Source organism: Homarus americanus, unplaced genomic scaffold, assembly GCF_018991925.1.
Source record: "Homarus americanus isolate GMGI-L3 unplaced genomic scaffold, GMGI_Hamer_2.0 scaffold50281, whole genome shotgun sequence".
NCBI classification, from domain to species: domain Eukaryota; kingdom Metazoa; phylum Arthropoda; class Malacostraca; order Decapoda; family Nephropidae; genus Homarus; species Homarus americanus.
Window position 1 is genome coordinate 1597856 of NW_024742338.1, and position 17091 is coordinate 1614946.

General features: G+C 40.9%; 1 protein-coding gene across 5 annotated transcripts in view; it reads left to right on the forward strand.

Annotated features, from left to right (window-relative positions):
- The window catches only part of LOC121876850, a 242024-nt gene that overhangs the window by 91930 nt on the left and 133003 nt on the right, over positions 1–17091 (forward strand). For all 5 annotated transcript variants that reach the window (XM_042382317.1, XM_042382312.1, XM_042382314.1 and 2 more), the window contains one exon: positions 12704–12932. In XM_042382317.1, coding sequence (XP_042238251.1) covers positions 12704–12932 — 229 coding nt within the window. The remainder of the gene's footprint in view (positions 1–12703; positions 12933–17091) is intronic.

Genomic DNA, 17091 nt, shown 5'->3' on the forward strand with positions numbered 1-17091 from the left:
AATCTATGTGAATTTTTTTTTACGAAAGAATTTAATGTTTAGGAATTAATTAGAATGATAAATATTACGATGTTTTTCTTCGTAATCGTTCATGTGTGTTTAGTGGTGAATGTACTGAGAGGTTCGTGTACGTAAAGTAAGTATAACCAGTTTCGCTTTATGAGGAATGTATGAGAGTAAACATTGTAGCGTACTGTAGGGTTGCTAGGTGTGTGTTTAAAGATTCCACTTCACAGGTAAAAATGAGGTGACACTCATTTTAAAACCCCATAAATGACACACACACACACACACACACACACACACACACACACACACACACACACACACACACACACACACACACACACACACCTGGTAAGATAGAAGGAAAATTTGGCTCATATACCTGTGCTTCTTAGTCATAGTGAACCTAAAGACTTCCGATAACTGGTGGTGTCTTTGCTGCCAGGTAAGGTTGGTCTCTCTCCACCTTCTTGCTGGCTGCTGTCATGAGAAACATTTTATCTGTCCTGTAAAAATTCGTGTTTCGCCTCAGCCCTGACGTCATCATCACGTGACCGCTCATATCGATTACATGTAAACAGCGGAATAGGCTGTACCCAGACCGTGTGGATGATGAGCGCGGACCTGGAATATACTTCACCTTGGAATGTATACAGTCTTGGAATATACGTGACCTTGGAATATGCGCGGTCCTGGATTATACGTGACCTTGAATATGCACGGTCCTGGAATATACGTGACCTTGGAATATGCGCGGTCCTGGAATATACGTGACCTGAATATGCGCGGTCCTGGAATATACGTGACCTTGAATATGCGCGGTCCTGGAATATACGTGACCTGGAATGCGCGGTCCTGGAACATACGTGACCTTGAATATGCACGGTCCTGAATATACGTGACCTGAATATGCACGGTCCTGGAATATACGTGACCTTGGAATATGCACGGTCCTGGAAATACGTGACCTTGGAATATGCGCGGTCCTGGAATATACGTGACCTTGGAATATGCGCGGTCCTGGAATATACGTGACCTTGGAATATGCACGGCCCTGGAATATATATAATTGTGTAACCTGGAATATTTGCGATTTCGGAACAATGTGTTCTTGGAATCCTGAAGGAGTGGAGGTAAATCTAACCTAACCCAACCAAATCCCAACCTAACCTACCCTACCCTAACCGAACCCAACCTAAACCTAACCTAACCAAAATCTAACCTATCCAAATACTTAATAAACTATAAGAACCCACGATAGGTTAGGTAAAAATTAGGTAAGAGATTATGTTAATTTAGGTTAGGTTAATGATGCCTAGGTTAAGATGATCTAGGTTAGGTTAGCTTGGCTCTTGCCGTCCGCTGTCAGACGTGGGTTAGCGCCGGAGTGTCTGCAGAGAAAGGTGGGGGCAGGGGGGTTATCCATGAGGGTGTTGTCTGTGTGTGTGTGTGTGTGGGTTCATGTGTGTGTGTGTGTGTTAGGGGTGTACATGGTGTGTGTGTGGGTGTGTGGGTGGGGGTGCCACAGTGCCTTATCATGTGCTTCCGTGATGATGCAACCTTTCTTGGGAACGTGCCATCCATATGTCACCATCACCATACATTGACTCTCCTCCCATGTCACAGGTAGACACAAGTACAGGAACACCTGGTAACATGAGTTACTTATATCTTATAGGTGTCATGCACACCTGTAGATGAACCGGTGACGTCATCGTATAGAAAATGGGGGGAGGGCGACACCCGGGTGAGTGTATTTGTTTTATGATTTAGGCGATGTTAATAATGATAATAATTAATAGAGCAATACTAGTAATCAAGATGATGATAATAATACTAAATATTACTAATACTAATAATAATAATAATAATAATAATAATAATAAAATCATAGTCGTTATTGCCTTACAAGCCAATGGTGACTGGTTGGTGCACTTTCCAGAGCTTGAATTGCTTAGCCAGTGTGTTTAGCAAGATGTCCGATTTATAAGGCAAACAAATAATACGAACCACTTTCTCCAAAATTTTACCCATATATCGTATAAGAAACAAAGAAACATTTATATAAAACTGTATTATTTTTCCACTGAATGCAAAATGATTTCAAAATGCTCCCTGTATGTTATGGGTGTGCCTGCCATGCATGTATATACCTGCACCTTGTGTTATACTCCCTCTTTACCTGTCTGTATGGAGCCACAAGGTAAACTGGTCCCCTGATGTTTTATATATACAACCAACAGATATGCACTGGATGGAACGACGGCTTCTGATTGGCTGAATCACTTGACTAGAAACACGCGGGAAAAAATATCACGGAGAAGAATATTTTGTTGTTCTTTCAGTCATCATGAAGCAGATTTTAGATTTTTTTTCGTTTATTATAATTGATTATTTTTTCTACTAAATTCTCAGATGTTATTGAATCTAGCACCAGGATAGGTTAGTTATATGATAAGTTATTAGTACGGCAACAAGAGCGCACTAAGTGAACACATTTCACACAGCACACACAGTATATCGTATTCTTGACAATTATTTAATATTTACAGTAGCCTGAACACGTTTTCTCCTTCATTAATATGTAAGTTAACCAGCCAATCGCAGCAGCCGTTCGTCAATGCATATCTATTGTATGTGTATAATACGGTGGCAGGAGACCAGTTTAACTCCAAATATTTATACCACTTGATACATTTTATATCTTGTTTTATTATGGGCATTTATCGTTTCTCAATTTCTCTGCATTTCATATTTATCGACTTTTAGAATGTTTACGTAATTTTCTTCAGTATTACCTCACACGTTTTCTTCTATACATTTAACTCTTCCTCGTTTTCTTTCTTAACTTCATGCATTACTAAAGCTGACGAGACAGTACAGTGTGTCAGTTGTAGTACAGTATTGTAAGCTGGGATCACACGACGATAAGGCAGCCCCAGTTTATTTCACCTGATGATTGAACTACCCTACTGCTAACCTAATCTAACCTTTCATAACCAAAGCCTAATCTAACCTAACTTAACCTAACCTTATCCCTAAAATAACATAGCAACACCTACTCTACCTAACTAAACCTAACCAAAAACCCAACCCAACCTAATCGTTCCCAACCTTATCCTAAAATAACATAGCAACACCTATTACCTTAACTGAACCTAACCAAATATAACCCAACCTAACCTAACCTAACAAGCTAACCTAACCTAACCTAACCTAACCTAACCTAACGTAACCCAACCTAACCTAACCTAACCTAACCTAACCTAACCTAACCTAACCTAAACCCCCCTTAATCATCAGGTGGAAGATGCTGGGGTGCCTAATCTTCATGACACCCGAGGTATAAATGTATGGTATGTGGTGCAGTGTGTTAGCTTGTAAATATTGAGTTGTTAATTGTAGTGTTTGTGTTTTTGTTCAGAATTTAGTCATAATATCTATTTTATATTCGGAATGTATAATTTTTTTCCGATTTTTTGTCTTAATTTTAGTTTTTAGTTTTATTTTATGTATTGTATTATTTGTATACAGGTTTTAGATTTATTTTAATATTACATAGATTTTTGTCAGTTGTATTTTATATTATATTTATTTTATTTCGTATTTGTTATTTTATTTCCCTATTTATTTTGTTATATACATATTTATCTTATTTTTATATTATTTTAAACAGATTATATTATTATTACGGTAACTGTTTCTTTTAGTTTCATTTACTTTTACATTATTTCGTATATTATCGTTTATCTCTCCCAGCCGACACCATGTTGATAATATCGTGAGGTCGTAACGTTTAGACCGATGGCTTAAGAGAAGGACTAATATTTTTGGAACTGTGACAGGAACTTGAGATGGGTTTGGGAGAGAGAGAGAGAGAGAGAGAGAGAGAGAGAGAGAGAGAGAGATTAATGAGAGTGAGACATTAACTGGACAGAGTTTAAGAGAGAGATAAATTAACTAAAGTGGCCCTGGATGTGTTAATGGTGGCCCTGGTGTGTTAATGGTGGCCCTGGTGTGTTAATAGTGGCCCTGGTGTGTTAATGGTGGCCTTGGTGTGTTAATAGTGGCCCTGGTGTGTTAATAGTGGCCATGGTGTGTTAATAGTGGCCATGGTGTGTTAATAGTGGCCACGGTGTGTTAATAGTGGCCCTGTCACGTTAAATCTTCACCTGGCGCATTAAATCTTCACCTGGCGCATTAAATCTTCACCTGGCGCATTAATTCCACACTTGGTGCGTTTAAGCCGATCGTCTTTTGTCCTGTAATTAAATATGTGCGAAGGATGTTTTATTTTGATTTTATTTGGTATTTTTTGTATTATTATTTGTAATTTTTATTTATTTACTTATTTATTTATTTTATTAGTTTTTTTTGGGGCTAGGGTTCTCACTACCTGCTGTTGTGGCTGTAGAGACTGGCTGACTGGCTGGCTGGCGGGCTGAGATGAAGCTGGTGACGCATCCAGCCTCCAGATAGAAAGAGAGAGACAGACAGACAGACAGACAGACAGACAGAGACAGACAACGTATACCATGTGTGTGTGTGTGTGTGTGTGTGTGTGTGTGTGTGTGTGTGTGTGTGTGTGTGTGTGTGTGTTAAGTATACCTGGTGTCAGTAGTTGAAAATTTATAGTACCAGATACAAACTGAATTTCTCTCCCTCCCTCCCTCCCTCAAAAACCTTTCACGGAGGATATTGAGAACTTTAGATAATCTGGGACACAAAAGCTTAAAATTGTTACGAATATTTTTCAAGTATATATCCTCCCTCTTCCCTTTCTTTCTTTCTTCTACTCCACCTTCTCTCCTTCTCCTACCTCCTTTATCTTCCTCCTCCTCACCCCCCTCTTCCCTTCTTTTCCACCTATCCTCCTCTCCTCCTCCTCACCTCTTCCCTTCCACCTCTTTGTTCATCTCTCTCCTCCTCTCTCCCCACCGCCCTCCCGCTAATGTCGTGTAGGAGATGACATGCAACACGGATCTGCCCCTCTCCTCACCTGGCCACTACATCCCTCCCTCACCTGGCCACTGCACTTCCCTCACCTAGCCACTCACTCTCCTCACCTGGCCACTACACCCCCACTTGGCCACTACACCTCACCTGGCCACTACACCCCTCCTCACCTGGCCACTACACCCCTCCCTCACCTGGCCACCACACCTCCCTCACCTGGCCACTGCACCTCCCTCACTTGGCCACTACACCCTCCTCACCTGGCCACTGCACCTCCCTCACCTGGCCACCACACCCCTCCCTCACCTGGCCACCACACCCTCCCTCACCCCACCACACCCCCTCCCCCACCTGGCCACTACACCCCTCCCTCACCTGGCCACTCACACCCTCACCCACACTGCACCCTCCTCACCTGGCCACTGCACCTCCTCACCTGGCCACCACACCCTCCTCACCTGGCCACTACACCCTCCTCACCTGGCCACTACACCCCCCTCACCTGGCCATTCACCCCTCCCTCACCTGGCCACTACTCTCCTCCCTCACCTGACCGCTACTGTATATCACCATTTGTGTGAGAGAGGCAAGAAGTGGTGTGAGAGAGAGAGAGAGAGAGAGAGAGAGAGAGAGAGAGGTGGTATGTGAAAGGGAAACACAAAGCCTCACATACTATAATAAATGAGGTAAATAACAGTCCATAGCTTCCCATCACCTTAAGTGTCACATGTAAACAAACTTAAAACAATTACCTTAACTCATTAACTGTTGTCAAGAGAACCTAACCTCAAATGATAATCAAATAACCCCAGTCCAAGTGGTTTTGACTCTTATTTGACCTTTCCATTTTATGTCCGTAGATTGAAATTACGTTGGTTTAATTTGTTTTCACTACTTCAGTTAAGAAAGTTTGGGTTCTATGTATTGTACCTTTGAGGATTCAGGGACCAGGTGTAAGTGTGTGTGTGTGTGTGTGTGTGTGTGTGTGTGTGTGTGTGTGTGTGTGTGTGTGTGTGTGTGTGTGTGTGTGTGTGTGTGTGTGTGTGTGTGTGTGTGTGTGTGTGTGTGTGTGTGTGTGTGTGTGTGTGTGTGTGTGTGTGTGTGTGTGTAACGGAAGGTAAACAAACACACGTGGTCCTGGAAGATTCGAATGACTGGGATGATTGTCTGTATATGTAATGACTTTCCTTAAATAAGACTACAGACCTAACTTAACCTAACCTCTGCACCTTGTGTTGTATTCCTGAATTTCTTAAAAGAAAATTCATGAGTTAATTTTCAGTCTTTCCTGTTAGTGTGATCTTGTCAGTGAGTCGTCAGCCCTGGCCGGTGTGTTATCTCATAACTAATGATAATATTCTGTGTGAATTCTCAAGCTCCTGTGTGCATGGTGACGCGGAGGTGTGTTTGACTACTTCACCTGTCGACTAAGTTCCTCCGCTTTGTGTTCGTCCTAACTAACTTTCAGGGACCTTAGCTACCGTTACACATTGCGGCAGGTGAGCTGTTGCTGGGTACTATGTGAGGTGCTGCCAAATCGACAAATTCACTACTTTATAAAAAAGAAAAAATCGTACTGAATTCGCCGACGTGACAGCACAATTCATAGAATGAGCAACAAATTAATTGCTTTGAACACTAACGGTTGTTAATGATGCCAAGAGTAGGCGGGCGGAGCTTAGTGGACGGAAGAGCGTGACTGTCTTGTGTGCGTTTTTCTCTGGGAGTACCCGGGGTGTACGTGGTGTTGGTGTCGGGGCTCCCCTATCCTCCGCCCGCCACCAATCACCGATGGTGTTCGACCGATCAACCACTCTGTTGGTGTTTGCAGGCCGCACGTCGTCCTGTCCGAATCATCCCGGCTTGTCAGGTACACTTTCACAGGAACCTGCCCGGCGCTGTTCGTGTCCGCGGGTCACGGCTTAACCTCTTCATTGTTGACCGTTGCGGGTCCACGTTCTTCAAGGTTCGTATGACATCCTCCCTAACTCGGGGTGTGAGAAGGCACTTAACTGGCTCACTCAAGTCTGCGACACAAATCTGGTGGAAAAAATGACGTCAAAATTATACTGAGACTACCTATGGCACTATAGATACGTTCTCCCATCCCTGCAGTTAGGGGGGATGTCTTACGGATTTTGAGTGTTGGGTCTGGCTGCGGGCAGACAAGAGAGGGGCTAGGGGTAGAGGGAGCCCTGATGAACCTGCGGTAACTGTATGGTCAATGGCCCAAGTCCTGAGGGCCCTTAATTTAAATGGCCCCAGTCCTTGATGGGCCCTAAACTTCAATAACCCCAGTCACGATGGGCCCCGAGTCTTAAATGACCCTAGCCTATATTAAGTCCAAGTCCTAATGGGCCCAAATACAGTATTAATGACTCCCAGCCCTAATAGTTTGGTTGGGGTCTAATGGAACAGTGGCCCATATGACCTGCAGTTTACCGCTTCTACCCTCAGTAACTTCTGTTCACTCGTGGTTAATTGTTAAATACAGCGGTGACGCCTGCTTAAAAAAATAACTTCATATTCAAATTAGTACAATATGATATTAATAAATCAAAGTTTTGTAGAAATTGATTATTTTCCTCTACTTTATTGACTGTTGTTGATTCGAGGGGAATTTAGAGGGAAATTGTAAGTTATAACAACACCTGGACGCAGTGTATATTCTGGCGGTAAATGAAACAAAGCAACTTCACCTAAATTATCAAGTTTAACTGAACTAATCACGAACCAACACAAAATACATGTACAATAATTTAAGACTTTGTTATGGCTAAGGCAGCGTCGCACTTTTCTGTTTTTTGTCGTTTTTTTCCAACGAGTTGTTCATTTTTCTAAAGCATCTCGCCCAGACGAAACATCGTTCCCGCCAGATTGGCTTGGGCCAATTTTCGGAGAGTCAGGATCTATAGCCTACTCGGTAATGGGGCCACGTAATCGGGCCACGTAAATTAACTAAATTTATTTTTAAAAGTATTCAGTGTCGCATCTTTAATAAATTGCTTAAGTGTACATCTGATGTGTTTGTTCACACTGAGCTGTCTGTTTACAACTGACGAACGCCGAAAAACTGACGGGCTAGTTCTGTGTGTGTGACAGCGCGCTCAGAAAAGTGAGGCTTCAGAAAATTAATGCAAAAAAATAACGGAAAAAGTGCTAGTGTGACGCCGCCACAAATAGGTAAGCTTTTGGTTATGTTCTGTTTGGTTGGATGGATTTTTTATCTCCTTCCAGAAGTAAAGTGTCCATCATCCCTCGACTCAACATGGACTTCTCTGTGAGTTTCTTCAAATTTGAAAATATATATATACATATACTGTATAGCAAGAAAATTAAGATTACTATTCTCATGAAAATTAAATATCTTTGCAATATTAAAAATAAAAGTTTATTGCTTTTTATTCAGCAGGCGTCGGTTTTCCTTATCACAGGTCTACGCCGCCGTGTTCTCAGAGCCACGAGATAACGGTTGATCCATTAATGGCTCGCTTATTTTAGTTCTTCCTCACGCTCTGACGTTCAGCGAGTAGACTCTGGACGTCGTTAGTCGAGTCGTAGTAGCGTAGATGCTGAGAGAACCCACAGACATAGTGGTGGGTGATAGAAGCGATCTTAGCTGGCTTTTTATGAGTATCTAGACTAATCTAACCTAAGTTAACCAAACCTAAACTTATGTAATCAAATCCATTCCAGCCAAACCTAATTCTAACATAGCTTAATCTAGTCCTGCCTAATATAATCTGACCTAACCTTGCCTTGCCCAGCGAAATGTTACCTTCACCCAGTTTTGCCAGATTTAACCTAATTTAATTTATACTCTCCCAACCTATGATCACCCAGTCACAATCTACTACTGCACTATCTAAACCAGACCTAACCTGGCCAGTCTACAGTACGTGTGAATGTGTATTTACTAATTAGCCTCGTAGAATGAACATTGCCAAGCTTCTCTCAGTCTTTGTATGTTAGACAACTTAAAAGATAAAACTGAAATGTGGTTTTACTCCTGGTAGATAAAACAAGGAAGGTGATGATGGAAATACTGTAATAATAATAATAATAATGTTTCCAGAAAATCATTAGTCTAATGGTGACCTAAAATGAATTAGAAAACGCATTTGGCCACCACCCTTCGTGTTATTGTGTTGTGTGTGTGTGCCATTCTCACACAAGTAATACACACCCTCAATTATTTTCGTGATGGTCGCCACACTTGTTCGTTTACTAATGGACTATAATATAAAGTCTTATTTGGTAAATTATGTTTACATTTGTAATATTTTACTATTTTGAAAAATTACGGGTTATTATTATTATTACTCGAGGACAATTGAAATGAGAGGGTTTACCTAGTCCAGTGTGTAGTGTAGCCATGGCATAAGGTTCGTTCAACTCTCGGCCTGGATCGACCTGACTAGCGTGACGCGACACTCGGTTTTTAGGTGCGTTGTGTCAGTCTAATGTTCACTTTTCATGACTTGAACGATGGATGTTTTACGCGCGTGTGAGATGTTTTATATATGATTTTCGTGCAGTTGGGATAATTTAATTATGATTTTCGCTCGAGAGGGATTTTGTTTACGATTTTCACGTGAGAAGAATATTTATGATTTTCGCGTTTGGGATTTTTTCCCCTAGTGTGGCGTAATGCAACTTGTACCCAGGTCTTGCTCACCTTGGTGAAAGTTATTAGAATTACATATAACACTGACTTAAGTGGGTTTAAAATTCCGAGAAGAAAGAGAGAATACTGTAGAGGGGAGAGGGGGAAGGGGAAGAGTTGACGAAAGATGCTTCGTTTGCCCAAGTTAATTACATTTTTCTTGTCTATAAAAGTCACGACCTACTTGACCCCAGGGAAAGCTGGTGTAAATGTGAGTTAGTAACTTGATTATTATCCTGTGTACACTTTTACCTTGAGAGCTGAGGGTGAAAGGTGTTTATTATGCAGAACCTTACCACGATATTCTGATATTGATCTGTCATTGTGTGTGGGCATGTGTGACTGGTAGCACACACACACACACACACCCACACACACACACACACACACACACACACACACACACACACACACACACACACACACACACACACACCACCGTCACCTCTTTTCTTGTTCAATAAACTATCAACTTATGACCTGATTTCTTTCACTCTCTCTCTCTGGTATACATCGTCACCATCAGCCAGTATCACACACCACAATTAGATGAAGGTTTCCTCTTTAAGCTTCCACAGGCTTCTTTCGCCATCCTACCTTCACCAAGAAGCCTCTTTAAATCTCGTGATATTACCTCTAATTATTCTCTGTCTTTTCCTATATCTTGGGATCTTCTTAAGGCTATCATTGGCTACACCAGGATGATGTTATTGATTACCAATGTTGTGATTGGCTAGACTTTGGATGTTATTGTCTGCACGTAGGATATTATTGGATAGACTCATTATGTCATTGGCTAGACTCAGGATATTAGTGGCTAGACTCAGGATGTTATTGGCTAGACTTGGGATGTTGTTGGCTAGACTCAGGATGTTAATGACCACACCATGAGTGCATTGAGTGGGTGTGTCAGGATTGATATTCATAGAGTTGGCTGATGCACTTAGAAAGAATGCAATTGCATCTGTATTTTCTTTCGTCAACTTTTATTTTTTAACGGAGAAATTTTTAAGTGACCTCATTATTAATTTTTACGGATTAATTGCTATTATTGTCGCCAGAGGGGACTATAAGGCTTACTTGCTGTCTGTCTGTCTGTCTGTCTCAGTTCGTGTGGTCTACAGTATATGTCTGTGTCATGTCGTACTATCGCGAGGCAGGTTTAAACATTTCCAGAAACTACCTTCAAGTGGCTCCTATTACCTCTCTCTCTCCCTCTCTCCTCTCTCTCTCTCTCTCTCTCTCTCTCTCTCTCTCTCTCTCTCTCTCTCTCTCTCTCTCTCTCTTTCTCTCTCTCTCTCTCTCTCTCTCTCTCTCTCTCTCTCTCTCTCTCTCTCTCTCTTTCTCTCTCTCTCTCTCTCTCTCTCTCTCTCTCTCTCTCTCTCTCTCTCTCTCTCTCTCTCTCTCTCTCTCTCTCTCTCTCTCTCTCTCTCTCTCTCTCTCTCTCCTCTCTCCCCTCTCTCTCTCTCCTCTCTCTCTCTCTCTCTCTCTCTCTCTCTCTCTCTCTCTCTCTCTCTCTCTCTCTCTCTCTCTCTCTCTCTCTCTCTCTCTCTCTCTCTCTCTCTCTCTCTCTCTCTCTCTCTCTCTCTCTCTCTCTCTCTCTCTCTCTCTCTCTCTCTCTCTCTCTCTCTCTCTCTCTCTCTCTCCTCTCTCTCTCTCTCTCTCTCTCTCTCTCTCTCTTTTTTGTCTCTCTGTACTCACTCCCACAGCCTTGGGAACTTCGTGTTTCTTTTTATCTTGTGGTTATCAACATATACATGGATCACACGCGCCTACAACGATTTATTGTATTGATATTATTATTGTGTGTGTGTGTGTGTGTGTGTGTGTGTGTGTGTGTGTGTGTGTGTGTGTGTGTGTGTGTGTGTGTGTGTGTGCATAACCAGCCTTGAGAAACTCACTATATGTACTTTTAATATATTTGGATCACCTGGACATTGGCTCCCCCACCCAGCTGGCTTAATTTACCTGATGATTAAGCACTAACGTGCCTGGGGAAGGGTTAGGTTAGGTTAGGTATGGAAATAAGCTGGGGGGCTAACCTCGACTTTCTCCAATAAGATTTTAACAAGATAACCCCTCCCCCCTCCCTCTCTTCTCTGCCCTCCCCTCTCTTCCTCTTCCCTCCCCTCTCTTCCTCTCCTTCCTCTCTTCCTCTCCCCCCCTTAGTACTGGCTGTGTGGGCATGGTGTTCCTTAATCGTCATCGTTACTTAAACTTGTGTAGGACACTGTGTTACTTCGTTGGTGGTAGTTGATGATGTTTCACTTAAGTGTTTGTGTTTATCACTTGTGTGTGATACGTAGTTGGAAGTTTATCACCTGTGTGTTACCTGTACGCAATGGTTTACCTGAGGTGTCACCTGTCAGATCCAAAGGGATAAGTTGGCGGAGAAATATAGTGTGACGGGAGTTATGGTGACGAGATGAACTGATAAAGAGCTTTTTGGTGAGGCTGAGTATGTGATCACTTGATTAAGGGTGTCTTAGGGGGGGGGTTTAATTATTCTCAAGCGATGTATGCAGAAGGTGGAGAGTTAGGATGGGAGACTTTGTGTCTGTCATGGGTTTGTATTCACGAGAGTTCAAGATCACCAGGAATTCCATTTTAGTCATGGGTTTGGTTTGGAGAGACTTGACTTGGCCGAAGACATTATTTCCTTTTGAGGGGAATTATACAGAGTATTTGAAAAAGATTTATATTAGAAATACTAAAAAACTTACTTAAATAACCTTAATGTTCATGTTTTATAGACACCCTGTATCTAGGTGGCCAATTTGAACTTTATCTGCATTTACTGCTATTTGTTGCATTAAGGTGATTTTCAGATTTCAGGGACCCTCTTATTATGATAATCCCACAGTGTCCTGTACTGTATTTACACCTGTAGCTTTAGGTATTGATATACTGTATACTGTTCCTCTATATAAATTGAATTGGTTTGTTCATACAAAATTTAAGTTAATATGATATTGATGAAGTAATTATATAATACTGTATTTATTGTTTGTGTGCATGAATTTGTTTGGTCTTTTTGAGTGTATGTGTGAACCTAATGTAGTTCTTTTTCCACAGGATGTAGCAACAGTTGGGCCTGTCGGAAAGAATCAACAGGGAACAGATGCCTCTGCAGATTCCCCCCAAGATGTTATTGTTTCTCGCACTCATGGCACAGCCACCACCGGCGACCGAGGGGATGATGGCTTTTCTTCTCAGTCATCCATCAGCGCAAGACCTCGCTCAGGGACCTGGAGTGTTGCTAATTCTAGGAGAGTTAAGATCAAAGCTGAGAAAGAAGAAGAAGGTAAGGGATATCTCATCTTAGAATTTGACTGGTATTTTATTCTTTTTTCATCCTCCACACACACACTTTGATATTATCATTGGAAGATAATTAATGTTGCCTTTCTATATACAGGTTAATATTTTTTATGAAGTTTAATAATAACCAGGTAATTTTAGAACAAAGGTTTATTTCAGGCACCAATTATTGCCCTCATTATCACCTGTCTACCCATCTGCCCTTGTACACCCCACACCCCTCCTCTCACCATAGCCTGCTGGGTGCCTTGTGAATAATATCCACCATGCTGGTACAGTCACCTAAAAAAGTCCTGTCGCGAACCACGATTCAGACTCGTGAACCAGAAGCAGTAGACACTGATACATTATTCTGTCCATAAATGCTTCGGATTCAAGAGTCTGAATCTCGGGGTTCATGGTTCGCGACAGGACTTTTTTGGGTGACTATACTTACATTACTCTGCACAATTCTCCACAGCCTTATACTCTTTCACTGTCATATACATTACATATCTTCCTCACCTCATTAGTAAGTGGTTCTAGGTAATGGTCCTGGATTCGATTCCCAGGTGGAGTGGAACTTGGGGCAAGTCCCTTCGTTCAGCACCAGATGGCTCTCTTTGCACAGTTAGAGAAATTTGTATGGGTTTTAGGCCACCTTCCCATGGCTGGGTGGTGGCCATTAGGGAGTCAAAATCATAAGTCGATAGTTTTTATTTTATTTCTTTTTAATAGATTTATACCCTGTACTTGTCTTTAGTCATTGGTACTTAGTGATATTTTTCATCAGCTAAAGTAAATAATACTCCACTGGGAAAGTTGTGTCATGTAAAGGGATCTCATGTGCAGGTATTTTCTATTGTTGTTGATGTAGGTATAGTGTCAACAGCTGGGGTGGTGGGGTCTTTCAGCACACAACATAGGGTCAGTTTCTACACTTGACATTACAGTACATTTTAGAAATTAGGGAATATAAACTTTCTTAATAATTTTAATTTACGGTTAACAGTTACCCTAGATATAAAATGTTGACAATGTTACATTAATACATTATTGTTAGATCTACAAGTACTGTACACAATAATGGGTATCATTAAAACCAAATACAATGCACAGTACAGTACTTGTTTCTGTTAGTATAACCTTGTAAAATATACTACAGTATTATAATTTGGGGAAAATTTCAGTGACAATCACAGCTCATACCTAAAATATTGTAAGGAATTGAATTAATTAAATTCACGTAAGTTAACAAGACCAAGAAAAAAAATGAAGATGTAATTTCCTGAACACTTCCTCTGTGAAGACTAGGTTAAGTAGACCTGTTGAATTGGTGTCAGTATTATAGTGTACAAAAATTTCACCACAGAGAATTATAAGCTCTTTACCATGTAATGTATACTCTGCCTTTGTATGTACACTGTACAGTATTTGTATTTACTGGTACAGTACTTATTTTTTCATTGCTGTAAAATATAACTTCAAAGGATATGCCATGAAATTGGATTTAAACCTACTCAAAAAGGCTTATCTAAAGAAATATTTTAATTACAGTACACTTGTTTTGAATAAAGTTAAACAGTGTATCTTGGTACATGAAGATCAATACACTCACCCAAACATTGAGTGAGTTGCTGTAATATATTTTACGACAAATTAGTTTAGGAGGTTGATTTGGATCTAGATGTTGAGGTGGCTCTAGAAATGTATTCCTTAAACCCATGAATACAATGACTTCACCCTTTGAGTACAGTTACTTAAAATCTTGAGTCCTGTATAGTGATTTAACCCTATGAGTACAATAACAACCCATTGAGTATGGAGACTTAACTCCCTAAATTAATGATTCCTATTTAGGGGTAAATAACCCCATTGAGATAAATTGACTTTTATTGTTAGGTAATTGGGAACTCTTTCCAACGTTTAGGGAAGTATAGAGTGTATAAATAAATTACCTGACTGCAATATTTTGAAGTGGGTGCTGAGACTTATGACTGAGTTCTTAATAATATACTTGTGTGAGTCCAGTTTTTCCTGCTTCTACCACATGAAAACAAGGAACTGGAACAGGCTGGACATGTCACCTGATGCCACATTGGGGCTATCCACCACCAAACCTTGGAGTGGGCAGCTGGCTGCAGCACAGCAACCCTGTCCATCTCACTGATTATATGTTGCTTGTGTTGTTTATGTTGTTTTTAACTGTTGAACTAGAGTTGAGGGAACGGTAAAACTTTTTTCTAGCTGTATATATTCTTCTATCAATCTTTTCTCGGTTGTTGATCCAGGTACAGTACAGTAGTTTTTTGGAATCAGGTGAGGTGGAGTCATTATGGAGGCAGCCATATTAAAGTGGAGTGATGATTGGGAACCACTGCCCTATGTATAGTGTCATCATATTGAAAGGGCTAGGTCATTGTACACAAGAGGTTAAAATATCTTACTCAATGGGTTAATTCATTTGACTCAGGCTTGGCAGCTTGCTCGAGGGGTTAAAATGTTTTTGACACGTTACTTGCTCCCAGCAGTGTTTCTTTGCTTGTTTAAATATATGCAGTGTCACTCACCAGGGAATAGACTCAGCAGCCCTTCCTCATTGTCAGTGAAGAAATTTTAAGTTACAGCTGGAACACACACACACACAGAGAGAGCTGACATAATAATAATAATAATAATAATAATTGACGGTTTATTGAAAAAGTTCTGCAGCCCGAAGGCTGAAAATATACATTGGACATAAATGACTTATTACATACATTGGTGGTTTAACAAAAGCCTTCATTAGAGAGTAAAAGGAACATACAGTGAAACATATATAGATTATTGTAGGTGTTGAACAGCAAAAACGTAGTGTAGTAACTCCTCCCAGATGGTGTTAGAGGGACCTCACGTGGTGTAGTAGTTCCCTCACAGATGGTGTTATGAGGGCCTGCGTGGTGTAGTAATTCCCTCACAGATGGTGTTATGAGGGGCCTCCCGTGGTGTAGAAATTCCCTCACAGATGGTGTTATGAGGGCCTCCGTGGTGTAGTAATTCCCTCACAGATGGTGTTATGAGGGGCCTGATGTGGTGTAGTAATTCCCTCACAGATGGTGTTATATGAGTGAGGTGTGGTCCCAGGCCTTCCTATCGTAGACGGATTAACACATCGCTGGTTGTTGGGTCTCATGGGCCGTTGTCACTGGGTACCTGGGACCTCACTGTGTGAAGGTTAACTTGGGTACGACTGTTACTGTTGAGTTGTTCTCACTGACTTAAGCACTGTTCACCACTGTTCACCTCTGTTTAACACTGGTTCCATTCCTTTCCTAAATGAAATAGTAACTTCTGGCGAGAACTTGTTGATATTCCGGTGGGGAGGAGGGTTCAGGGGAGGGAGTTGGTATGGGCCAACATAACAGTTGACCTGGCTGCTCCGAGAGGAGCGCCAGGTACGTCTTGACCCTTCGGTGGTCAAGGGTGTAGCCTCTGTACATGTGGAGAACTTCTTGCCTTATAGCTTGAAGGGTCTTCATATATAGTAATTATAATTATTATAATAACATCATCTTTTTTCTTTATTAAGTCAACAGGAGTCTACTTTTTTTTTTTTACATATACAGATTTCTCAGATAAATGTACAGTACTGTATATACACAATGACTTACAGGATTTTGTGGTGATTGTGTGCATGCTTGTGTTGCATCAGAAACATTTCCTCACTTTTGATGTGTGAGGTCTCCCACAAACAAGGACAATGTTGCTGTTGTGACATAAACATTCACGCAATCGCCACAAAATATGTAACCATTAATTATATTTTTTCTTAAGACACCCTGGACTGTAGTGTCTGGAGTTCTCTATTTCACAATTTTATTTTTGGTAAATTTCCTTAACTGAAGAACATAACAGATCCTAAAAAGAGTTTCAGTTTTAATTTATTATGCCTTTTTTCTATCAATGTATCTATCTATTATATATATACCGGTATATATATATATATACAGTATATTATATATCTCTTTCAGTCTCACTATATACACCAGAGTGACCATTACAAAACGTCTGCAGTGAACCACAGTCTTTGTACCATACATTATATAGATGCTACACCTGCATAAATACACTTCCCCATCATTATCCCATTCAGTCATTCATTCATTTTTTCCTTCCATCACTCA